Here is a 26,541-nt window from a genome sequence, read left to right as displayed (position 1 = left end):
GATACCCCCTTGCTTCTGGTCACTCTGGCCTTCTCCAAGGGCTATGCTTTTGAGAAATAAGACATTGACTCTTATATTTTTTTCCCTTAAGAGTAAGAACATCATTTGTTATTCATGAGTGCCAGTAGCCAGTTGTGTGACTTTGGTAGCCCCTTTAACTTTTTTGGACATTATTTTACTCTTGACAATTGGTGAGTTGGATTTGGTGATTTTCAAATACCTGTTTGCATCTTAGTATCCTAATATTCTTTCTAAAGTGAAGAGGAAGGATAAGGTGAAGGAGTAAAGGAAGAGAATGTGTGTAGTGAAAATATTGGCATAAAAACCTCTATTCTGAAGGCCACATGGCGTTACTTATGAACATGGTGACCCGGGGAACATTCTCTGAAAATACACTTCCCCCTCCCTGTTTTGATTCTGGAACAGTTTCCCTTCTCCTCACAGTTCTACCTTCCTTCAACAGTTGCATTTACAGATAATATCCATCACCCTTTGTTTCTTTATGCATCACTAATGTGTGTATAAAGCAGAGATGGCGAGAGCTGCCATGCATTTTGGCTGTGTGATTTTGCAATCAGGAGATGACCTAGTAGGTATGCAGCAATTCTGACTTGGAGAGATCCCTCCTCCCTCTGAATCAGGTTGGGACAGAGTGGTTCTAGCACTGGCCTGTGAAACACTGGCTCTGCCCTCATCTGGGATGGCTGTGTGCAGTCAGGTATGTAAAACTAGTTGGCTCCCACCCTTGAGCTTGTCATATGACTGATCATGTGAAAGTGTATTTGTGAGCTATAATTATTGAGTTATGTGCCTTATCTCTCTTGCTAGACTGATAACTCCTTTGAAGACAAACACCTGGTCTTTATCTTTACAGTTCCTAGGGAGATTTAGTGCAGGACCCTTCACACAAAAGTGTTCAGCAGTGCTGAGCCAAGGAGGGTGGATACAATGGGAGTAGTCTACCTGCTAGTGGGGAAGGATATTTTATCGCTGACATTGCTGAGAATTGCTGGCCCATGTGATAAGAAAAACTAAACCAGCTTTGATTAAAAGTCAGTTTTATTATTGTTTTTAAATTATCCCCAGACAATACACCCCTTGTTGTCCAGCCTGGCATGGACCACTCTCAACCGCCATATGTTTCCACAATCTAACCCTTCTTCTACACCACTGCTATTTAGTAAATTATTATTCAAGTTGTCGACTGTTGTAATAGTCTCCCAACTGTTCATCTTGCCTGCAATCCTGACTTCTTTTATTGACTCCTCCAGACTATCAGAAGAATGATTTACCTAAAGGAGAGACAGCATGGCCTCTCCTACTTAAACTCTTCAACCCATACTCAGAACCAGTCTACAGTATATTAACTATAAAAGGCCCCCAAGATCTGATTCATACCTAACTTATTTCTGCTCCTCCAGCAATAGTAGAGATCTGGTACTTTTCCACATGTACTGAATTCTTTCTTGCCACTATACCTTGGCTCATGCTCTTGTTTCTGAACAAAATAACTTCTCAGTTTACTCTACTTCTATATCTGGTTAATTCCTATTTATCTATCATCCATCCATCTAAACTTAGTTCTAGTATTCCCTCTTACAAGAAGTCTGCTTTATAGTACTCCGTATCTGGTGTGCATTGTGGGCCCCTCTCCCATGACAGCACTGTGATAGTATTTTTTTTTTTTAATGATCTGGGTACACATCTACTTTCTACAATCTTTCATAAGCTCCTTAATAACTGGAGTTTCATCTTTTCATATTTATACCTGTAGTATCTGGAACATAGCAGGTGATCAGGAAATATATGTTGAATTGAATTGGAAGCCCAGCTTTATAAAAGGGAACACTGGTTTTTGGTGTGAAAATTTTTTAACCTCTTTGAAAAGTCGACCTATGCTGCTGCTTTTTATACTTTGAAAATTAAGAAAATGGTTTGTTCAAGCACTGCAAGTTCTCACTTATAAGTAGGAACTGAACAATGAGAACACGTGGATACATGGTGGTGGCAGAGAACAACACACACTGGGCCTTTTGTTGGGGGTTGGGGAGGGAGAGCATCAGGAATAATAGGTAATGGACGCTGAGCTTAATACCTAGGTGATGGTTTGATCTGTGCAGCAAACCACCTTGGCACATGTTTACCTAGGTAACAAACCTGCACATCCTGCACATGTACCCTAGAACTTAAAATAAAAGTTGGAGAAAAATAAAATAGGAGGGGAGGGCAAAGAGTGATTGTACAAAACAAGGTGAAAAATATAGTAAACATTATGTAATAGCTAATGTATGCTTATTAAACCATTATGAAAGAGAAAAAAAAGAAAATGGTTTGTTAATGAGCCAGCAGTCAGTCCTATTTTACTAATTGTTTATTTTTGAGACTAATGTACAAAAATAATGGAAAACATTACATTTGAGTATTGGTGAGCCCATACTACCTTTGTTATTTGTTTTCATATCATAAGAACAATTAATAAAATATTTCAAACCCACAGCATCATAGAACACAGACATGTCTTATAAAGTGATATTTTGATAAGTTTTGGAGGAATCTTCAAGTGAAAATCATTTGTCTCTAATATCAACCACTTAGAGCCAAATTAGAACAATAGGAGTTTCATTTAGGCTCCATAAGTAGCTGCAGTAGAATATTACTATGATATTAGTTGCTGAAATTATAAAGGGGAATTTGCTGGTACCAAAAGGCAAGGCAATCAAATTTTTCAGCAGAGGTAAAATACTACCAAACGCTTCATTTTGCAAATTGGCATTTTTTTCTTTGAAGCTCTGACCACTTTATGGGCAATTATCTTGAATCATGTGGCATGTAAGTCTGCCTATTACATTCTTCTAGCTATAATATGTTTGGTGAAAGAGGTTATCAAACCATTTGTTTTCATTATATTCATTTTCGATCCAAATTTACCTAGGATTCAAAAATCTAGAGAAAGTTTATGGAGCTTACAGAAGGCCCAGAGATATTTTCAAAGCCCTTCCAATAAAATATTATGCATATTTATTTTGTGAAAAGTAATATTTGGACCAGAAATATGTGGTTTAGGACAGACATTTCTCAACTTTCTTTCATTATAAAAGTTTTTTTAATGACCCAAATTTACACAAGCCTGTACAACAGTATAGAAGTCTGTATCTTAAAATTCCATTTGAATATCTGCAAAGGGAAAATATATTTTTAAGTCACTGAATACACTTTGCATTAGGTAGTTATCACCCTCAGATGCTTCCAATTAATCCTGACTAACCAGATGAACTAGAGTAACATGATATTCCAGTCTTAAATACATTTTTTGGTTTATACAAGAATGTGGATTTACCGCATATATTCTTAAAACATAAATTCTTCAGCATATTTAAAATATGCTTAGATTTGTAAAGAACTGTAATTGAAAGCCCAGGGAAGCTTCAGGAGAACAAGACCAGCCTGGAGCAGCCCAGGAAGTGAATGTGCAGGTCATTGCTGTGGATAGTGAGGGTTTCAGTATTGGGGAATTTCTGCTCTCTGATTGACACCTGCCCCATTCTGAAAGTGCTTTCAACTGCTGGAATTGGATAGGGTTACCAACTTTTAGCTTCATTGCTTTGCCCATTACTCATATGACTAATATGTCTTTTTCTACCCATTAGGGCCACAGAGACTTTGCTTTTGTTAGCATTTTTCTGGGAAGTATGGTACCTCGCAGAGCTTTCATTTGGTTCGTAAATGTTCTTGCTAAAATGTCAGCACATAACCTGTCATTCTGGTTGGATTTGGGCTATAAGCAGATTTAAGACCAGTGGCCTTGAATAAAATCCATTCAATTCTTAGTGCTTTTAATGAAATAGAAAAGATAACTATTGGGCCTCTAAAAACATTGATCATTGAGAAGCAGCAGCATTTGTGCTCTGGAAATGCACTGTGTGTGTGTATGTGTAAGATAACTTATATCCCTGTGACATTATTGTTTCCACTTCCGGCAGATATCTTTTTTCCCCCCTATAGAAACCCTTTCAGGAAAAATCCAAACTGAGCAGAGTAAAAATTGAGACAGTATTCTTTTGTGCATGTTTTTTGAGCTTCCCTAATGTTTTAGCTTTATAGCTTTTTTATAAAAACAATTTGTCATATTTTAAAATGTGATTTTAATCACTTGGAGGAAGGGGACTAGGTACATTTGTATTCATGTCGTGTGGGGATATAAATTTGTTGACAGTCTCATTTTGCAAAATGGATTTAATGCTGCAAAAATCATAGCAATTCATTTTTTAAAAATAACACAGCCTCTTTAAATACAGTGCTCTAGATTTCAAATTTTAGGTCTATGCCATGTAAATAATTATTCACATTATGAATTAAAATTCCATTTGCTTACAGGGCAGCTTAATTTTTTTGCTTATAGGCACATAATCACTTGAAAATCTAAATAATAATTGTTCATTTAGGAGAGAAAAATACCTTCCTCAACTAATCTGTAATACCAACGTAATTTTCAGTGGTAGGTAGAGAAATTGGGTATCACTAAGTCCCATAACATATTAGATATACAACAGAACCACAGTTGTAACGATCTTGTTCTAAGGACTTACAATCTAAAGCCATTCCTTATTAGAAATAGAGAATTTGACAACACGTATACACACAGAATGGCCCCATATTGTCATTATATTTGTACAAGCAAAATTAGTCAAGAAATGCAGAAACATTATTTTGTTAAAATTATTTTTAAAATCTATAATGATAAACATGCACGTATGCTTTCATTTATTTAACAAACTTTTATTGAGAGATTATTGGGCACCAAACGCTATACTTAGGATAAACAACTGAACAATTTTCATGATCCTTGACCTTGTAAAGCTTGTGTTCAAGTGGGGAGAAAACAAAACAATTAATATGTAAGTTATGTTTAATAACTATAATAAAAATTCAGAAACAATTGAACAAAGGAATGTATGGTGTATCTGCCAAGGAGGGTTGGGAAGACATTGCAGAGGAGGTGCCCTTGAGGGATTAGAATGATCCAAAAGCATAGCTTTGCACTGTGGAAGTGTGGAAATGAGTGGTTTACTTGGCGGAGGACGGTAGCAAGCACTTTGGGTGCGTAATGGGTAGTGCAAGAGTGGTGCCTCTTGTGTGTACGTGTCACAGAGCTGCCCTATGAAGGAGGCTGGTGGGGACTGAGCTCCAAGTAGCAGATCCTGGCATGGGAAAGTGTCTATCCAGGGGAAGAAACTTGTTAAATAATATTATAGGTTAACTACATAAAGTTAGAAAATCCATATAAGGAAAAAAGTTCTCATAATTTTACACATCAGATATAAGCATTGTTAATATTGTGGCCTATGTCTTTATGGATTTTTTTCTGTGCTTCTTTGTGTGTGTGTGTGTGTATGTGTGTGTGTGTGTGTATATATATATATATATAAACAAAAATGAGGTCATCTTGTGTACACTGCTGCTTGTAACTTGATTTTTTCCCTCAACAATATGTTTAAACATTGTGCCTCCCCTGAACACTTGATGAGATTATGTCCTTTTGGTTTGTGCTTCCGTAGCATTTGCAGTTTTTCTAATGTAAAACACATAATGCTTTATAATATTTGCCTGTATAATTTTCATTTTCCCTGTAAGACTCTAAGATTTTTGAGGATAAGGGAAAGGCTGCCTTGTTTATTATGTTATTCACATTCTAAGCAGAAAATAAGCACTGGGTGGGTTTTAAAAAAAGTTAATATGCCTAGGGATGAATGAATGCCTTAGGAAAAGATGAACAAACAGAAACTGAAAGCTGAAATACCAACAAATTATCTCCTAAGATCTCCTTCACTTTGCAGCCACAGTGAATGATGTGTTCCATAAAAGGGAAAATGGGTGTAAAGAGAAAGCTTCAGTCCGTCAGACAGGGAGGCTGTAAGGCCACTGGTCTGCCTTGGCCTGGTGCGTATTTCCCATCTTTCTTTCTGTGAAGAAATAGATGGATGTCTATAGGAGCTGGCACGTGAGTTAGTTTCTTTTCTAGTTACCTTGTTTCAAAGCCAAGGGAGCCAAATCTCAAAATGCCTTCCTACTCACTTGGATAATTAAGATGAAAATAACAATTATATAACTCTGTGTAGCAGAAAAGTCTTCAAGTTTGGCACCTTGAAAGCAGTGGCAGTGTTCACTGTTGCCACTGGTACTCGAAGCGTAATGACTCTGTGGGAAAGGTCTGCAAAGAAAGGAATCTCCCTTTCTGAGCATTGCAGGGGTTCAACATGCTATGACCTGCAACTGGAACAAGTACGAATAAACTGGGAAAGAAAAAAAACATGGAGTGGGGAAAGAAGTGAGTAAATTAAAGGTGAATCAGATTATCTTTGGGAATACTTTTTAGATGTCAAGGAATTTTCATTTCAGTTGTAGGAGAGATTTCCCTGATACATCATGGCATTTCTGAAGCTTTCCTGTGTCTTGAGGTGGGGGAAAGGGAAGTATAAATGTTTGCCCTTTAGAATTTGGCAGTATTCTGGTGATTTGTTCATGAAGATTATGAGGATGAGGGATGGAAAAGGTCTAGTTTAGCCCTCACCATTTTTTTTTTTTTGTTTCTCGTTGGAGACTTTATTAGCTAATCAATAGATTTTACAAAAAACTGTTTGCATGTTTTATCTCATATATAAAAAGAAGCCTTCAACAAAAAACAAATGCAGGTAATAGCATGTCCCTAATACCCAACATAATAGCTGATGTATAGTAGAAACTCAGTAGGCATTTCCTAAAAACTGTGACTACGTTGAGATACATTTCTGTAGATTCCAAGAAGGTTATGTAAAAATATAAAATATTCTTATGTTTATCTACATATATAGTTATATAAAAATAAAAGCACTTCCTCATAAAAAGAACAATCACTTTGTCAGTGCTCCTGCATACTTTAAAGAATAAACTTTGGAATCCCAGGTGGTTCTCTTTTTGGACATTGTAAAGAGCTGAAGTCTATCAGATTCATAGAAATGTAAGTAGTTTTAGCAAGAGCATCTGTGGCCATTAATTTATTTAGATGAATTTGTTTCATTAATTTATCTAATCTCCATTTGCATTTCCTATGTATAGTTTTGAAGTAACAAGTCAGACCTTTTATTCTTTAGCTAAATATAGTATTATTGTATGTTTCATACAGTAAATTGAACATACTTTATTGAGGCCATTAATTTGAACAGAAGTACAATTTTCTTTCATTAGAAAGAGATGTTGAAGTATTGTGCCCAGTAGGTAAATTGAGGCAAAATGGCGTTTATTGAAATGCTTACATCCTCATGTAAATTCTAGGCCAAAATCAAAGCTAAAACCTACATTGCAGATTTTCTAGTTATATTTCCTCTCGTGTGGCTGTAGTAATAGCAATTAGTTAGCAATTTCTCTTCCATGACTGTACTCATGATTAAGTTGTTGGACATAATTTTTTCACAATACCAGTGAAGCCCCTGAAAATGCAACTAACAAGTATGAAAATGCTGTTTTAATATCCAGTTCTGTTTTATGTTTATAATTAATAGAACTTTAATCATAATATGTGTTCTGTGTCCCAAAGAATATTTTGCCACAATCTTCGCATGGAATCCTGTGTTTTGCTCTCCCAATGGTAGCTGTGTGGAACTTCAGTTGACCTCTGTGGCAGTGTCGTGCTAGATCAGAAGTAATACATCCAAGGTGATATGAACCACTGTGGTGTCTAAGACAATATATACCCAGAGGCAACTCTCGGGACAAAATGTCAGAAAGGATTAAGTTCCTGTGTATAACAATTCTTTCTTAGCCATCCTTTTCTATAGTGTTCATTATTTCCTGAGATAGCCAGAAAGGGAAAATTAAGAGAACATAGGCCATAACATTTGAAATTCTTCTTAAAAAGTAAAAACTGATTCTTATTTGTAGGCCATGATTTAATACATGTGGAATTTTCTTATAAAGTCCCCTTTATACTACATTGACCTAACTGCTGTTAGATTGTTTTGTTTCATAAGCTGAAGTCTTACTTTAATTATTCAAGATATAGAGGCTGGACACGGTGGCTCATGCCTATAATCCCAGCACTTTGAGAGGCCGAGGCGGGCAGATCACTTGAGGTCAGAAGTTTGAGACCAACCTGGCCAACATGGTGAAAACCCATCTCTGCTAAAAATAGAAAAATTAGTCAGGCATAGTGGTGCATGTCTGTAATCCCAGCTACTTCGGAGGCTGAGACAGTACAATTTCTTTGAACCTGGGAGACAGAGGCTTGCAGTGAGCTGAGATTGAGCTACTGCACTCCAGCCTGGGTGACAGAGTGATACACCATCTCAAAAAAAAAAAAAAGAAAAAAAAAAGAGAAAGAAGAAATAGAAATGATCGTCTTGACTGAAAATGGAAAATGTGTAAATGTGTTGTGTATTGTTGCTTATGCTGAGGTCAGAAGTTAGGCTTATATGCAGGAGTAATGTTTTAATGTTTACTCTTTTTCTACTCTCAGGAAAGACTGTCATAGGTGGTCAGAGAGGAAAGGACATTGCAGGCAGCACAGAGAGCTAGGATAATTTCTTTTTTATATTTTTACTTATTTGTTTTGATATATAATAGATGTATATACTTTTGGAGTACATGCAATAATTTGATACACTGATATAGTCATATCAGGGTTAATTGGGATATCTACCACCTTATTTATTTGTCTTTTCTTTATGCTTAGAACATTTGAATTGTGCTCTCCTGGCTATTTTGAAATATACAATGGATTAATGTTAACTGTAGTCACCCTACTGATCTATTGAACATCAGGTCTTTCTGCTAAGTATATATTTGTACCCATTAATCTCTTCATCTGCTACCTACTACCCCACTTCCCAGCCTCTAGTAACCGCGGATATACTGTATCTTCGTGAGTTCCACATTCTTAGCTCTCACATAGGAGGGAGAACATGCAATATTTGTCTTTCTAGGCTTGGCTTATTTTACTTAACATAATAACCTCCAGTTCCATCCATATTGCCGCAAATGACAGGATTTCATTCCTTTTTATGGCTACATGTATGGCTGAATAATATTTGATTGTGTATATATGCCACATTTTCTTATCCACTCATCCATTGATGGACACTTAGGTTGATTTCCATATTTCAGTTATTATGAATAGTGTTACAATAAACATGGGAGTGCAGGTATCAATTGAATATATTGATTTCCTCTCTTTTGGCTATATACCCAGTAGTGGAATTGGTGGATTTTTAGTTTTTTCATGAGTGTCTATACTATTTTCCACAGTGGCTGGACTAATCAGTATTACCACCAATAGATATGCAGGTTCCCCTTTCTCCATACCCTCACTCTCACTGGTGTTTGTTATCCTCTTTTTGATAAAAGCTATTCTAAATGGGGTAAGATGATATCTCACTGTGGTTTTGATTTGAATTTCCTTGATGGTTATTGGTATTGACCATTTTTCATATACCTGTTGACCACTAATATGTCTTTTTTGAAAAATGTCTACTCAGATCTTATCTCATTTTTAAATTAGATTATTTGTTTATTCTGAGTTGTTTGAGCCCCTTCTATATTCTAATTATTAATTCCTTGTCAGATGAATGTTCACAAATATTTTCTCCCATTCGCTATATTGTTGATTGTTTCTTTTGCTGTTCAGAAGCTTTTTAGCTTAATGTAATCCTGTTATATTTTTGCTTTTGTTGCCTTTGCTTTTGAGGTCTTACACAAAAAACCTTTTCCCAGACCAATGTCCTGGAGCATTTCTGTGAGGTTTTCTTCTAGTAGTTTTGTAGTTTGAGGCCTTAGATTTGAGTCTTTAGTACATGTTTGTATATGCTGAGATACAGGGGTCTAGCTTTTTACTTCTGTACATGGGTATCCAGTTTCCGAGCACCATTTACTGAAGAGATTACCCTTTCCTCATTGTATGTTCTTGGCACCTTTATCAGAAATGAATTGGCTGTAAATGCATGGATTTATATCTGAGTTTCTAGTCTGTTCCATTGATCTATGTGTCTGTTTTTATGCCAGTGCCATGCTGATTTGGCTACTACAGATGTGTATTATATTTTGAAGTCAGATAGTGTGATATCTCCAGCTTTGTTCTATTTGTCCAGGATTGCTTTGACTTTATGTTATGTTCAGGTGCTTTTATAAACTGTAATTGAACAGTTGTGCATGTGAACTTTGTGCTAAGTGTCACTGGTGTTTTAGTTGAGAAATGAGGCAGAACTGAAAGTTTTATTTCAGTTTGTCTTTTCTATGTATAACCCTAATGTTACCAGTGTAACTGCCTACCAGATGATTTATAACTTCTTGGCACAATTTGTTATTATTTTAACATTCTTATTTTTCTTTGTAGCCTACAGTTTACATTTTTATTGTTGTATATTTTTATTATACTTTTAGAATGTAGGTACTATTTCATTATTATTTTCATATGACTAGAAGCCACTCTATGTCTAACATTTTCCTTTTCCCTGTTAGACTCTAAGCTTTGTGAGGATAAGGGAAAGGCTGACTTTTTTGAGTAGCTTATTATGCTACATTTGAATAAGTGAAAACCATAATATAATTTTGGTACTTAAATAAAGTTGATGAAAGAAACTCTTTATGTAGAAAAAGATGGAAAAGTAAAAATTTGGAGAGATAATTAGACTAATGACAAAAAGAGTAAGGGAAAAAGGAAGAAAGGTCAGGGAGAGAGTTAATAGTTTTCAGATGGATGGTTGGGGGAAAAATATTGAAGCATTAAAGGACAAAGCAATACCAGTACTATTCCTACAGTTAATATTCACCTACATGTCTACCAGTACTATTCCTACAGTTAATATTCACCTACATGTCAAACATTTTACATTGAAAAATTGTAGATGACAAAAGCTTATAGGATAATGCCTTAAATTTTTAGTATTCCCAATTAATTTATAGGAAGGAGACAGAATATATATTTCCAATATTATAATCCCAGGGTTGTAGAGATTTTGAAACTAAATCTCTGAAATTCCTATAATAATCTTAAGGATTTACTGTTGCCTATAAAAACTATCATTCTCACTGGAAGATTTTGAATCTGATTTCTTTTCCAGCTTTCTTGGGAAAGAGTAGTGATGCATTCTTCAAGTATTGAAATCTGAAATAAGTACTTGTGACCTTCCTGTAATCTAATCTAAACTTGTTTTTCTCAGTCAATCAAGGATTCCACCCTTAGTGGGTAATAAAATGCTTTGGAAAGAACACCACTTTTGCTTTTAGCTAGAATATGCAACTGGACTTAAGTTGCTTCATATGTAAATGAAAATATTTGGCTAAATAAGAACCTTCTTTGACACAGTCGCTATACTGTAAGCATGTAGTGTTTTCATGGTCAGAACAGTATTTCTTCAAAAGAATACACAACTCAGCATGGTTTCTGATTTTTCCCCTCTGTTTATTGTAGACACTGTTAAGAAGGAGTGTTCCTGGGAAGGGGGCAGTTTTTTCAGTTAATGTTGGTGGTTGACACTTGGCCCCAGTGAAAGGGAATTTAGATGAAAAATTTTACCTATTTTCAAAAAATGAAGACACATAGTTAGCCGCCTCCTATGAAATTATCGGTGGCTTTGAGTAATACATTTGAGTATACATTTGAGTAATACTTTGAGTATACATTTGCTTGATTTTAAACTGATAAATGTATATATTCACTCTGCTCATGTCTGAATCCGTAAGATTGTAACTAAGTGGTTCTATCTGACTTGAATTCCTTTTTTCACTTCAGAAAAAGGTTAAGGAGGAAAAATTCAAATAAAAATAAGGGAGGGACTAAACCTTAGAGTTACCTGTTAGATATTGTGGTGATTGTGGATCCTCAGAGTTTGAAAGTGGACTCATAGAAGTTTTCAAAGACTGAGTAGGTTAGAAATTCTTCCAAGTAAATATTTTAATTGTAGCACCATTTTATAAATAAAAGACTGCTCTTCTGCATTCCCTTGTTCTGTTTCAGAAGTTTGTTATGGAAGACTGTTTGTAAGAAGGGTAGAGGGATTGTTCAATTTATGTGCGTTTTTCTGTAGATATGTTGATAATTGGTCTCTGACCTAAGGACTCCATAGCCTCTTAAAAAAAAAAATCAGCACATCAAAATGATGGTGCAGAGTCATTTGCATTCTCTGAAACTTTGCCAGTCAGAAATACCAATTGCACATGCTCTTCATTTTAGCTTATAAATCAATAAACCCTGTCTGCATGAATCTGAATCTTTTGGGAATGCATCTGAATATGCTCTCTACTACTCAAGCAAGATGATCACAGGAAGGAGGGAGGTCAAGAGAACAGAGAAAAATAAAAGCGAGCAAATAATTGAGTGTATAGGAAATAAAAAAGTTGGGTGTTTTTCTTTAACATAAGTGATGCAAGTCATCTCATTTAAAGTGTATTCAGAATGAGTATAAATAATTAAGGGGGCCTTAGTAAGAACCTTTAAGAAATATAAAAGCAGTTTTACATGTCAAAAACAATTTTATTTTTTTGGAAAATTTCAGTTACACATAGCATATTGATAGTTGGGTAGAAACACAAATAAATAAAAGTAGTTTAAAAGCAAGTAAAAACTAATGATCAAGTGGCAGTTTGTTTCCATAATACCAATAATAACTGAATATTTGTATCATTAGAAGGTAAATTTGGCTATGAAAATTAATGTTTATCATACAAATTTAGGCAACATAAATATATATATGAAAGCAAGAGGAGAGAGATACTAATAAGTAAACAGATAACTGCGTGAATTGCAAGTTCATAATCTAGACTGCCTTGGCTGGACCTGTTACAGGAAAGGGGTCCCAATCCAGACCACAAGAGAGGGTTCTTGGATCTTGCACAAGAAATAATTCAGGTGAGTTCATAGAGTAAAGTGAAAGCAACTTTATTAAGAAAGTAAAAGAATAAAGTAATGGCTACTCCATAGACAGAGCAGCCCCAGGGACTATTGATTGGCCATTTTTGTGGTTATTTCTTGATGATTTGCTAAACAAGGGGTGGATTATTCATGCCTCCCCTTTTTAAACCATGTAGGGCAACTTCCTGACGTTGCCCTGGCATTTATAAACTGTCATGGCACGGGGGGAGTGTAGCAGTGAGGACTAGGAGAGGTCACTCTCATGACCATCTTGGTTTTGGTGAGATTTAGCCAGCTCCTTTACTGCAATCTGTTTTATCAGCAAGGTCTTTATGACCTGTATCTTGTGCTGCCTTCCTATCGTATCCTGTGACTTAGAATGCCTTAACCGTCTGGGAATGCAGCTCAGTAGGTGTCAGCCTTATTTTACCCAGCTTCTATTCAAGATGGAGTTGCTCCGGTTCACTCATCTGTGATAGACCTACTTGCTCCAGGTATTTAAGGAACCATAAAAAAGTCATGACTGAAAAGAGTGAGCAAGTGTGAGGCTGGAACAAGATGAAACTGGAGAGTTATCAGGGACTAGAAAATATATAGGGTCTTATATGCAATCACCAGGAGTTCAAATTTAATTTTAAGTCCAGTGAGCAAGTTTTTAATAGGTAACTTATTATATAATTTATTATTTTTTTAATCAGACCTTATGTGTAGGATGGTCAGATGTTATAAGATTGGATGAGGAAAAGCCAATTAGAAAGACAGTGCTTGAACTGGGAGGTAGAAATGAAGGTGGGAAGAAATGGTTTGATTAGACAGAAATTTTGGAGATATAATCAAGTGTATGTGCATGTGTGTTTGCACATGCATATTTGGAAGGGTGGCCTTTGGGAGAGAAAGGGTCCCTCCCTTCCTTCCTTTGTTCCTTCCTTCCTTCCTTTTCAAAAAATAATAATAATAATAATTGAGATAAAGAACACAACCTATGGCACCATAGTGTTTGGTCACAGTCTAGTAGATATAAACTCTGTACCAAAACACAAAGAAAGGTGCTATAGTGTGGTACCTACACTTTATACCAGCTAAATAAATACTGTTGGTGTATTGAGTGGTACTGAAGCAAGAAGACTGAGTATCTAAAGGAGTGTATGTTTAAGGCACTTAAAATGCACTTAAGGGAATGTTGGTAGGTGTTTTAGTCTGTTCAGGCTGCTCCAACAAAATACCGTAGACTCTGTGGTTTATAAATGACAGCTGACAGTTCTGGAGTCTGAGAAATCTACAATTAAGGTGCCAGTAGATTCAGTGTCTGGCAAGGGCCATTACAGATGGCTGTCTTCTCAGTGTTCTCACATGGTAGATGGAGTGAGGGAGCTCTTAGGACCTCTTTTACAAGGGCAGGAATTCTGCACGTGGGGCTCCACCCTTGTGGCCTAATTACCTCTCAAAGGCTCCACCTCCTAATACTATCACGTTGGGAATTACATGTCAGCATATGTATTTGGGGATACATAAACATTTAGTCTATAGCAGTGGGTTTATAAGTAGAAATTATATTTGAGTTTTAAGACGTGAGAATAGTGGTTCAGATTATTTTTTCCCTTGGGTTGGGGGGTGAACTGAATATTCAGACATCAGTAAGTATATGCCAGGAACAAGGTAAAGTATGTTAATGAAAACTTGACCTGTTCAATAAATTTCAAATAATTCACAGAATGAGTGTAGGAAAGGAGTGGAGGAAATGGGCCAGACCCTCAGAACTGCATATTATCAAGTTTAAATTTTATCCATTGCTTTCATGCAGTGTTACTGACCTTTTTTCAGTCCCTCAAGTACTTTCAAGTTCATTCCAGTTTCAGAACATTCATGCATAGGGCTCTGTTTGAATTTTTGAATTTGCCTGTTAAATTTTTCCTCCCAAATACCTACTGTCTTCTCCTCAGGTCTTAACCCTGACCTGATGGCCTTGCCTTAAATAAAGCATCCCCCACTCCACACACACCCCTGTCACTCTCTAATCCAGAATCTCTTTCTAAGTGGTTCTTTATGATACTTTTATTTGGTATTATTATATTGATTCATTTGCTTTTGTGTTTGTCTTCTGCACTAAAATATGAGCTTTATGAGGGAGGGATGTATTCAGTCTTATTTATGGTAGCATTCCCAGTGCAAAGCCAGTATCAGTGCATGAATGATCTGTAAATATTTGTTGAATGAATGAATGAACCCATAGAACAAAGAAGGAAAATTAGGTTCTTGCAGAGTGCCCTGAATCATTTTTATCTTTACGCTGTTATCTTACTTTCTCCTTTAGATATTCTTTATGAGTGAACTGATAATGGTTCATTTTGGTTGCGAGAAAGGAAACAGGCTCAGTTGCTCTGGGAGCTGGGCGTTTATGGTAGGAGATAACAAAAAAAAAAAAAAAAAAAAAAAAAAAAAAGCCAAGGGGATCATCTCAATAATCACTCTGGACCTCAGCTCCTTAGAAGAAGGGAAGAGTACAGTAGGCTTTAAGGGAATCTTTCTGGACCAACCGTTTTATAAACTGGTGATCTCAGTCATCTTTTCTTTACAGAAGTCAGAAATTGTTCTTTGCTGACTTAGATATCTGCCTCCTGCTTCCATGTTCTGTAAGAGCAAATATTCTTCAATGAGGGCTGCTCCTTTAGACTGTTTCCCTTGGCCTCCTCTTCAGCCACTTCGCATGTTAAGCCTATTTATTGCAGTCTTTGAGTTGAGTTAATCACCAGCCCTGAATTACTTGGGTATAGTCACATGAGCAGAATAATGTGATTTAAGTGATAATAACCTTATGTAGAAAGAACTACCTGTGGCTGCTAGCTCACACGTCCACAGAGCTGCATATGGATGTGTCAGGTTCTAAGAGTTCTACAGATTGTCCAATACAGTGCTTGCTTTTTTTTTTTTTTTTTTTTTTTTTGAGGGCTTTTGAGGCTCTATTTTTAGAATAGATTACTGGGAGTTATTACCTTCCTCCTGGAATTCACCTAGTGTTGGTGAGCTCTCAGTTGTTCACCACTTGAAGAAAAGTTCTACCTCCTGCTTTCCTGCTTCCCAAGATAACACCAGACATGTGACTCAGATCATCCTGAAACATATATCAGCCATGTCAGGCGGCCTCTTTTCTACCAGTCTCATTCCCTGTAGGTTGCATAGAATGACTAACCTCAAGTAGGGAAGCCTGAACTAAGAGTCTATAAATTGGATTTTTGTTCAATTTTTGATTCTGATTAACTGTTGACTTTAAATGATTTATTTTAGTATTTAGTTTTATAATGTGATAAATAAGGTGGTTAGACTAGGTGATAATACTCTGTAAAATTGTGCAGTTGTGTTCTTTTTCTATCTTTAAAGAAGATGATAAGATAGCTCAGGGCTATGCTTCTGAAACTGGATTCCTTACATCCCTGGAAATAGCTGTTTGCCAAGGGTCTGCCAAGTACATGGCATTTTCTCCTGAAGCTTTGACCTGAAATATTTTAGGGAAACATTTTTTCCAATAAAATGTACATGTATAACAGAACAGAATGTTAAATTTGCATGGATTTTCAAGTAACACATGAAATTTTATAGTTATTTTATATTTGGTAGCCTATAAACACCTTTTTAATAAAGGTGAAAAAATCTTTCAAAGACATTATCATATCTTTCATCCTTGATTCATGATTCACTAATACTCCAGTAGACAGTTCCAAAGAGTGACTCGTCAGTGGTTGTGAAGTTGAAGGAAGGCATCTCTGCCTTATCCTTGTTTTTATATGAGCTGTGACAGTGCTGTTTCCATTATTTGAGTCATCATTGTTTATAAAAATAATGTAGGCTTCTCTGGTGAAAATTTTAAAAATTATTGATGGGGAGTGTTCCCTTTGTGAACAGTCAGTTCTTTAGACCAGTTTGTTTTCCACCAAATTGCCTGCTTCTGTTGTAGCAGATGGTTTCCATGCTGTGGTTCCTTTTACTCCTCTCTGAAGACCAGCAAATCGATGAAAAAGTCATGCTTTCTTAGAAAGAGCCTTGCAAGTTGTGATGGCAGGGGAATCCCAGCACCTAGCATCCCAGGCTCAGCCTGGTCATGGGGACCTGATTCTTAGATTGTAGACTTGTATCAGGAAAGGTCCAGATGTCAACTTATAAAGGATTTTTTAGTTGGGAAGATGACAGGCAGCATTCATTTCACTGTAATTTTCTCAAAAGCAAATTTGGCAGTGGTAGGTGTTGGTCATGGTGTTTTGCACATGTACCCACAAGAATGTGATTCTCAAACTTGGCTAGAGTTCGGATGTCACACCTAGGAAATTTATAGAAAAAATAAAGTACACATTTTAGGGTCGTACCCAAGAATTATGAAAGGAAAATTTCCTAAAATTTTTATAGATATGAGCATTTATTTTTTTAAAGTTCCTTCAGGATGGAAGTCCATGCCCAGTTGTATTGTTATCTTAGAGTTCACCTGTCTGTCTATTCCATGGACTGACTATAGGCTGTTTGAAGGCAGGATACTTTCCCTTGCTTTCCTCTGAAACTGCCACGCCTAGCACTTATGGAATGCTGAAGTCACATTTGATGAATGAATGAATATGTTATGCTTGTGATCAGTTTCCCAGGATAAACCATCTACATTTTCTGATATCTTGTAAAACTAATTATTTTTTAATGTGGCTGTGTTTAGATTTTAAATTGGGCCTCAGAGGTGAAAGGCTAGCATATTACTGACAGCCCATTTATCTAGTAGGCAGCACTCTCCTCTAAGTTATTGCCTTGGGGAAGCCCATTGCATTAGGGTGGTGATATCAGCATCATGAATAGATACTAATCTATATTGTAGCAATCGCTCTTCTTGCCCTGCTTAGAAGACACAGTGGTTGATGCTCCTACAATTAGCTGTTCAGTTCATTAAAGTTTGAAAGTTTATGTGAAAATTATTAGTGAAATAGTTTATATCTAGAAAATTTTCTAATAGGATTCTACTTAGAATTAACTTTTTTAAAAAGTACATGTGTCACTTGGCCTGTGTCACTCTTAGTGGTACTGAATTCAGATTTGAAAGGAAATTTTGTTTCAGGTCTCGCTTTTAAAAACACTTCTGTATTGTTTTGGGAAACTCTAGCATTCTATGTACCTACATGTAGCTTTAGTTTTATTCAACCAGAAACACATGACTATTAGTAGAGTATAACTATCATTTTAATATTGCTAATTTGTTTGTTAATTCCTCCTGCATAAGTTTGACTTGGGGATCTTGTCTGATTTAAGACCAAGCACAAGTACTAGTGTGAACAAAAGTTAATGAGCAAAATTGTCAAGTTATATATTAAGGGCATAGTTAGCTGTACAACAAAGCTTTTGTTGTGGGGATAAAACAAGATAAAATAATTAAACATCTGGCAGGAGATCTAATTTTGGCTTAGTATTTTAATCATATTCCCTTGGATAATTATAATTGATTACATAAAAGTTTTAGGAACTTCTAAGATTGCCCAAATACATATGTTGAAAGTACATGTGATAATTTTGCATTTAATGTCTGAAGGTAGTTGCAATATAAATACTAAGATTTGGGTGAGCAACACTGTAACTCAGCTAACATGTCTGTTGTAAATAAAGTTCTGGAGTGGAGAGAAACTAAACAATTGTTGGGTCTGTATTTTCCCAAGAAGAGAGAAGCAACTTTCTGGGATTAGTTGTGAGTTTATAATATAATGAAATGTGTATTTCTTGTCCCTTTTTAAGGAATATGACTGTCTGTTTCCAGTTAATCACTGTCAGTGAGGAAATTTAGAGTTCAACTTTTGTAGTTTACACTACTTTGCACCTCAGCCTCCCTTGAAGTATGGTAGCCAAGGGAAAATATGCAGTTTTTTAAGGAACTGGGGATTTTAAGCCTGACCAAATTTTGAAAGACTAATCTATGAAAAGGAGATTTGCTGCCTTCAGCATAATTCCAGATGGAAGGCAGTAGGTCAATGGAGAGAAGTTACATAGAGATTTTTAAGTAAGTTTCAAGAAGACCTTATTAATAAACTCTATGCAACAATAACTGAGTTGTCATGGGGACATGTGGTGAATGTTCTGCCCTGGACATTTTTAAACAGAGGTTAAAACCTATCAGAGGCATATTTTCTAAGGGGAGAAGAAAACCTACATTAAATTAATACTAAATGGCTGTTTGAAATATAAACATCTGTAAGTCTAATTTATTCTCCGTTCTTGATCTCATTTGTGAAGAGTGATGCCTGCTGTGGCAGTAAATTGTGTTAAGAATTGTATTGATGATTGAGTGCTGACGTCAAGTTTAAGCCATTTCCTCTTATTTTAGTTGCAATTTTTTATCTTTCAGTTAATGCGAGTGTGTTCACATCCTTAGCAATGTAATGGTGCCTTTTTCATAAGAGGAAGAATATTAAAGGACATTTTGGAAAGCAACCATTTATCCCACCTGTATTGTAGAACACCTACTATATGCTAAAATCAGAAGCAAAGGGCAAGGTGTCGGAATTCATTATATCGCTGTGCCCTTGTTTCATTCCTTTTATCCTTTGATCTCTGTACTCCTGACAACAGATCATGCTGAAATGGGAAACGCTGACTCTCAGAAATAAATTGCCAAAGATAACCCTAACAAATGACCAAAAAACAACAACAACAAAATTCCATTATATCATAAACTCACAACCCATTCCGCAAAAAACCATATGAGTTGAAGAAACACTGTACTTTGTAAGTTCATTATGGCTGAATCGAGGTTAATAACAATGTCCTAGTGGGTATTACCTGGGCTTAAGCATAATGCTTGGCAAGGTTTACACATTTTTGCTTTGGGGATGAGGTCAGCAACATACCTATACTAGTGTGCTACTAGGTGAACTTCCTAAATGAAGCTCATAACCAAGAAGAAAGCAATACCAGAAGAGACAGCGTAAATAAAACACTTAGGAATAAGTGGGACTAGAAAAGCAGTGTATCTTTCCTACTTTGTAGCGTAGCTAGGTCCTATTACTTGACCGGAGTATACTAGTGTATGTACCCTTTGTAATGTTAAATTTTGCATGTTATGGGCATGTTGTGGGCATTCCAATCCATCTACAAAAAGACATATGAGACAGCATTGCTCCATCCCTAACACCTTACAGCCTCTTATGGAGCCTAGGCATTTCTGTATTTTAATTCCTAATATATATTTGGGTGGTGAAATGCCATCAAAGTTAATTTTTTCCTAAACACTCTATGAATTTTCAGTTGTTTCTTCTTAAGAATGATTGACTTGGGCATGTTGACAATAAAGGAACTGCTCTTTCCATCATTTGTCACAAGGCGCTGCTCGCTTTTATCCCTGTGGCTCTTGGCAACAGAAAACTGCAGTGAAGTCCAGGGCTCAGGACTGGCCCCAGTATTTGAGGCCACATCAGCTGTTTGAGGTTTAAAAGATATTCTTTCTTGACTTCTGCCTCTATTTAAAACTGTCAGAAAAACAAAATTACCCAGGCAGTCTACCAAATGAGATGCTTTCCTTGCCCTAGATGTGCTCAATAAAACAGAGGTGAACTGCAATTCTCTCCCTTAAACATGGAGTTAACTATCATGCAAACCAGACTCCATTTAAAAAATTATTCTACTTTATGTTACATCCTCTTCCACCTGTTGGAGTTCTTAATCACTTGTGTGTATGGGATATTTAGGTTTCATTTTAAATTAGCAGCAGCAACTTAATAGAATGTGTAAAATAAACTCTATACTAAAGGCATCTGCAGTGTATTGAGAGCAAGTCTGTTAAACATTTACCTGAGAGGAGTTCTCTTATAGAGTGTTGTTTAGGGGAAAGTCAATGAAATCTGCTGTTGCTGTTAGGGTGAGACCTTATGACTTCTGGTAGGGAAATACTCCCTGAATGTGAGATTAAAATCATCCCTCTGGGTGTTCTGCGGCACAAGAACAGAAGCAAAGGAGGATGTAGCAACTCCTGACAAGCCTCAGCAGTCCCAGCAGCTAAACTGGGGTGAAGGGCACAGTGTTTTTCAACCTCTGCCTCCTGATTGGATTGATAAACAAGTGTTGACTAAAACTTTTCTAGTCTGTTCAGTTTATAACCACACTTGTTTTTCTCCCTCTGGCATGGTTGTTCAAAAGAATTTTGAGGACTTTAATAAACTGTTTGCTGAAGCATTTCATGTAGCTTTTGAGTTTTTTCTAGGTAACTGAGACATCTAGAACCAAATGACAGTCATTCATCCTTCTCTACATGTTTAGTGCAGCATTTTCAGCCAGTTACAGCTTCACTATGGTTAATCATTAGAATAAAAAGTTCTGAAGCATAATAAAGGCTTCAGTCCTTAAATGTGCAAAAAATATCATGTTTATGAGTGGACCTCTCTTAGCTGGGAGCAGCTTCACCTGTAAACGAATAAGTGACTGTGAGGTTGTTCATTGTGACCAGTATTGCTGCACCTAGACCCATGTTCAATTGAAGCTGCTGTTCTCTCAAAAATGAAATATTGAACTGAGGCCTTCATTGTGCATTCAAAGAAATACAAAGAGAAGAAATGGATCTGTATTTCAAATATCATTGGTGCTATTGGCTTATGTTCCCTTTGTTGGGTCTGTTTTGCAAGCCTAAATTTGAGCCTGAAGAGTTTCTCCATATAAATGTCTTAAGTATTGCAGTGGCACATCCATCACCTTTTTGCTTTTGAATTACAAAGGTAACCTTAAGATATGATCCATATACTGGGCAATGTGATACATACACAGAAAGGGTGAGCCTCCTCAGTGATGAAATCAGCCAGTGCCCAAGAGGAAAGTAATAGGCAGAAAGGATAGAGTTGATGAAAAAATTGATTCTTTTCCATTAAACTGTACGTGATGTGTTTTTTATGAAGCAGGTATCAGCTGAAGGAAAAATATTTTTTCAACTAAAAAGAGATTGATGGTAAGGGAGAGGAAAAGTATTCAGAGATCATAGCATAAATATGTGTCTTATTCTATTACCATCTCGTATAATAAGAAAGTTGAAAAGCATTCTATTGTAGTTACTTAAAATGTTTACTTGGACTTGGTGGTATTAACACTTTTTAATGTTAATAATGGGTTTTTTTTGTAAAGTACATGTAGACTTCACACATCATTGTTTTTTCAGTTCTAAAATTTGTTTGGCTTATTTTCAGGTTTACCAAAGATGCAGGTCATAAGGAACTATTCTGGAACACCACCCCCAGCTCTTCATGAAGGACCCCCTTTACACCTCCAGGCCGGGGATACGGTTGAACTTCTGAGAGGAGATGCACACAGTCTGTTTTGGCAGGTACTATTGTTACAGGAAAGGAGTCCTGATCCAGCCCCAAGAGAGGATTCTTAAATCTTGTCCAAGAAAGAATTCAGGGCAAGTCCACAGTGCAAAGCAAAAGCAAGTTGTTTAAGAAAGTAAAGGAATAAAAGAATGGCTACTCCATAGACAGAGTAGCCCCGAGGGTTGCTGGTTGCCCATTTTTATGGTTATTTCTTGATGATATATTAAACAAGGGGTGGATTATTCATGCCTTCCCTTTTTAGACCGTATTGGATAACTTCCTGACGTTGTCATGGCATTTGTAAACTGTCATGGCGCTGATGGCAGTGTAGTAGTGAGGACGACGAGAGGTCACTCTCGTGGCCATCTTGGTTTTGGTAGGATTTAATCAGCTTCTTTACTGCAACCTGTTTTATCAGCAAGGTCTTTATGACCTATATCTTGTGCCAACCTCCTGTCTCATACTGTGACTTAGAATGCCCTAACTTTCTGGGAATGCAACCGAGTAGGTTTCAGCCTCATTTTTACCCAGCTCCTATTTAAGATGGAGTCGCTCTGGTTCACACGCCTCTGACACTGTCCAACAGTTTGTTAGATTTAATGCATGATTTATTACTGCTTAAAGAAAAATGACTCTTGTCTTTAGAAACTGCATGCTTTCAGCTTCAGAAAAATTACATGATGTGCGGAAAATATTTTTTATTAACCTTTTTTATATTTACTAATGCCAAAGTGGCAACAAAAATTGGAACACTAGAGAAAAATACTATCAGTGCTGTGGGGGTCATAATTATCATTTTTATTAAAAATTCCTACTTTACCAGAGCATTTTATCCAAACCTAGGACCTGTGGGTATGATCTAATTTGCATGGCTTTAATATATTAACAGTTCACTTCAGGGGAACTACCTAATTAGCTTGCCTGTGGCCATTTCTGACCATATTTGCTTTTTGCCTACCCACGGTAATACCTGGAGTTCTCAGAGGTGCTCTGGGCATTATTCATAACATCTGTGAAATGTAAAAAGTAAGTGAGCATGTTGATGTTTGCCCATGATGAAATCTCTCTTGGCCCGTGGACCTTTGTATTTGGTTGAAACTTTTTTTGAACTTAGGTAAATATGGTATCATGTTAAGATTGAATAAAGCTGTTCATTAAATTCCTGAATTTCACGTGTATGTTAGAAATATTTCCCAATGATGTTGAGGAAAGAAGTGGTTAAAAAATCTATTGTGCACTGATGGAAAAATAAGTGAGGATCAACAGATTATCACGAGTGAAATGTGGTTAGAGGTAAAAAGAGAGAAATCAGAGAAAAGACTGTTGGATAATAATCAACTGTGCACATGTGGAAGGGACAGCCATTTTATTTGCTTAAATCTATTTTATTGTCTGTCATCTTAATATAAGAATGCCCAAAGATTGAACTTTTATCTCTAACCACCATTTCAACTGTGGTAGCCAATGAATTTTCCAAAGCTCCACCATTCTTCTTAAGTATCCCACTCCTTCCAAACTTCATCCTTCCCAGAAAAGGAAAGGTCTTCTTCAGACCCTTCTGTGTCTGTCAGCCTAACGAGAACACATACCTGCCTTTGTAGCCATAAGGTTCCTCACATTCAAGACTTATCTTTCTTCTTGAATTTTTATCCTGTATTCCATCAGCTGGGTTTTGACTCCTAAATTTTCATCCTCATTCTCTCCACTGGCTCCTTTTCTATAGCATATAAATATGCTCAGTCTCCTCCCATATTAAATACATAACTCAACCTTTTGTCTGGTTATGCCAGACACTCTGTCACGCTCCACAACCAAAGCTAAGCTTGTTGGGGAAGTAGTCTATGCTCAATTTCTACCACTCCATGTCCTATTCATAAGCCAACCTCTTGCAGAAACTACTCCTTCTTGGATCATTAGTGCGACTTTATATAAAAACTTTGAGATGGATGGTAAACTGTGCATAGTTTAAGTGTACAATTTGAGAAGTTTGAACACACACACACACACATATATATAAGTGAAACCATCACTATAATCAGGAGAATAAACATATCCAATATCATCCCTAAAGGTTTTTGTGCCTCTTGGTAATCCCTCCATCATGCTCCTGTCTGTTGCTTTGTTCTGCCTTACCCAACAACCCTCAGCAACCACTGTTCTGCTTTCAGACTAGAGATGAGTTTGTATTTTTTTAGAATTTGATGTGCATCACATAGTGTGTATTATTTTTTGTGTGGCTTATTTCACACAACATGACTATCCTGAGATTCCCATCACGTTGCTATGTGTAACAATAGTTCTTTCTTTTTATTGCTGATTATCATTCCATGTGTGGAGCTAGCACAATTTGTTTACCTGTTAGCGTGTTGATGGACTTTCAGGTTGCTATTAGTTTTTGGCTATTGCAAATAAAGCTTCTATGAACATTCAAATATAAATCTTTGTATGGACATAATGCTTTTATTTTTCTTAGGTACTAATGCCAAGAGGGGAATGTATAGATCATATGTAGATACATGTTTATTTTTGAGAAATTACTAAATTGTTTTTCAAAGTGTCTATACCATGTTACATTTCTCCCAATTGTATTTGAGAGTTCTGGGTGCCTCTTATCCTTGCCAACATTTGGTGTAGTCATTCTTTTTTTTTTTTTTTTTTTTAAATACAGGGTCTTGCTCTATTGCCCAGGCTGGAGTATAGTGGTACAGTCATAACTCACTGTAGCCTCAAATTCCTGGGCTCAAACCATCTTCCCATCTCAGCCTCCTGAGTAGTTGGAACAACAGGCGTGTGTCACCATGCCTGGCTAATTTTTTAGAGATAGTGTCTAGCTAAGTTGCCCAGGCTGTTCTCGAACTCCTGGCCTCAAGCATACCTTCCACCTCAGCCTGCCAAGTAGCTAGGATTACAAGCTTGAGCCAGTATTTTAAATTATATTTATCCTAGTAGGCATATAGTGGTGTCTCATTGTAGTTTTGATTTGCATTTTGTTAATCATTAATTCATTAATAATGCTGAACATCTTTTTGTGTGCTTATTTACCATCTATATAACTTTGCTGGTGAAGTGCTTTTTCAAATATTTTGTCAGATTTTTTAATGAGTCATGCATTTTTTGATTATTTGGCTTTCAGAGCTCCCTAGATATTTTGGGTGAAAGTCCTTTATAAAATATTTTATTTCCATATATTTCTCCTAACCTGTGACTTCCTTTTTTTTTTTATTTTCTTGATAATGTCATACATAGAGCAGAATTTTTTACCTTCTATGTAGTCCAATTTGTTAATTTGTTCTTTATATGGGTCATGCTAAAGGTATTACATCTAACAAATCTTTGCCTACCCCAAAGTTACAAAGACATTCTCCTTTGTTATCTTCTGGAAGCCTTATAGTTTTAGGTTTTACATTTAGATTTATGATTCATTTTGAGGTTTTTTTTTTTTTAACTCATTATGCCACTTTGTTTTTTTTTTTATACTTTAAGTTCTAGGGTACATGTGCACAATGTGCGGGTTTGTTACATCTGTATACATGTGCCATGTTGGTGTGCTGCATCCATTAATTCGTCATTTACATTAGGTATATCTCCTAATGCTGTCTCTCCCCCCTCCCCCTACCCCATGACAGGCCCCGGTGTGTGGTATTCCCCACCCTGTGTCCATGTGTTCTCATTGTTCAATTCCCACCTATGAGTGAGAACACGTGGTGTCTGGTTTTCTGTCCTTGTGATAGTTTGCTGAGAATGATGGTTTCCAGCTTCATCCATGCCACTACAAAGGACATGAACTCATCCTTTTTTTATGGCTGCATAGTATTCCATGGTGTATATGTGCCACATTTTCTTAATCCAGTCTGTCACTGATGGACATTTGGGTTGGTTCCAAGTCTTTGCTATTGTGAATAGTGCCTCAATAAACATACGCGTACATGTGTCTTTATAGCAGCATGAGTTATAATCCTTTGGGTATATCCCCAGTAATGGGATGGCTGGGTCAAATGATATTTCTAGTTCTAGATCCTTGAGGAATCACCACACTGTCTTCCACAATGGTTGAACTAGTTTACAGTCCCACCAACAGTGTAAAGGTGTTCGTATTTCTCCATATCCTCTCCAGCACCTGTTGTTTCCTGCCTTTTTAATGATTGCCATTCTAACTGGTGTGAGATGGTATCTCATTGTGGTTTTGATTTGCATTTCTCTGATGGCGAGTGATGATGAGCATTTTTTCATGTGTCTGTTGGCTGCATAAATGTCTTCTTTTGAGAAGTGTCTGTTCATATCCTTCGCCTAATTTTGATGGGGTTGTTTGATTTTTTCTTGTAAATTTGTTTAAATTCTTTGTAGATTCTGAATATTAGCCCT

General features: G+C 36.4%; 1 protein-coding gene across 5 annotated transcripts in view; it reads left to right on the top strand.

Moving 5' to 3' along the window:
- The window catches only part of VAV3 (vav guanine nucleotide exchange factor 3), a 448,149-nt gene that overhangs the window by 355,926 nt on the left and 65,682 nt on the right, over positions 1 to 26,541 (top strand). For all 5 annotated transcript variants that reach the window (XM_030935746.1, XM_030935747.1, XM_030935748.1 and 2 more), the window contains one exon: positions 22,057 to 22,193. In XM_030935746.1, the coding sequence (XP_030791606.1) occupies positions 22,057 to 22,193 (137 nt within the window). The remainder of the gene's footprint in view (positions 1 to 22,056; positions 22,194 to 26,541) is intronic.

Source organism: Rhinopithecus roxellana, chromosome 8 (assembly GCF_007565055.1).
Source record: "Rhinopithecus roxellana isolate Shanxi Qingling chromosome 8, ASM756505v1, whole genome shotgun sequence".
In the NCBI taxonomy this organism is placed as follows: domain Eukaryota; kingdom Metazoa; phylum Chordata; class Mammalia; order Primates; family Cercopithecidae; genus Rhinopithecus; species Rhinopithecus roxellana.
Note: the sequence above shows the minus strand (reverse complement) of the source record. Positions and strands in the feature narration are given on the sequence as shown.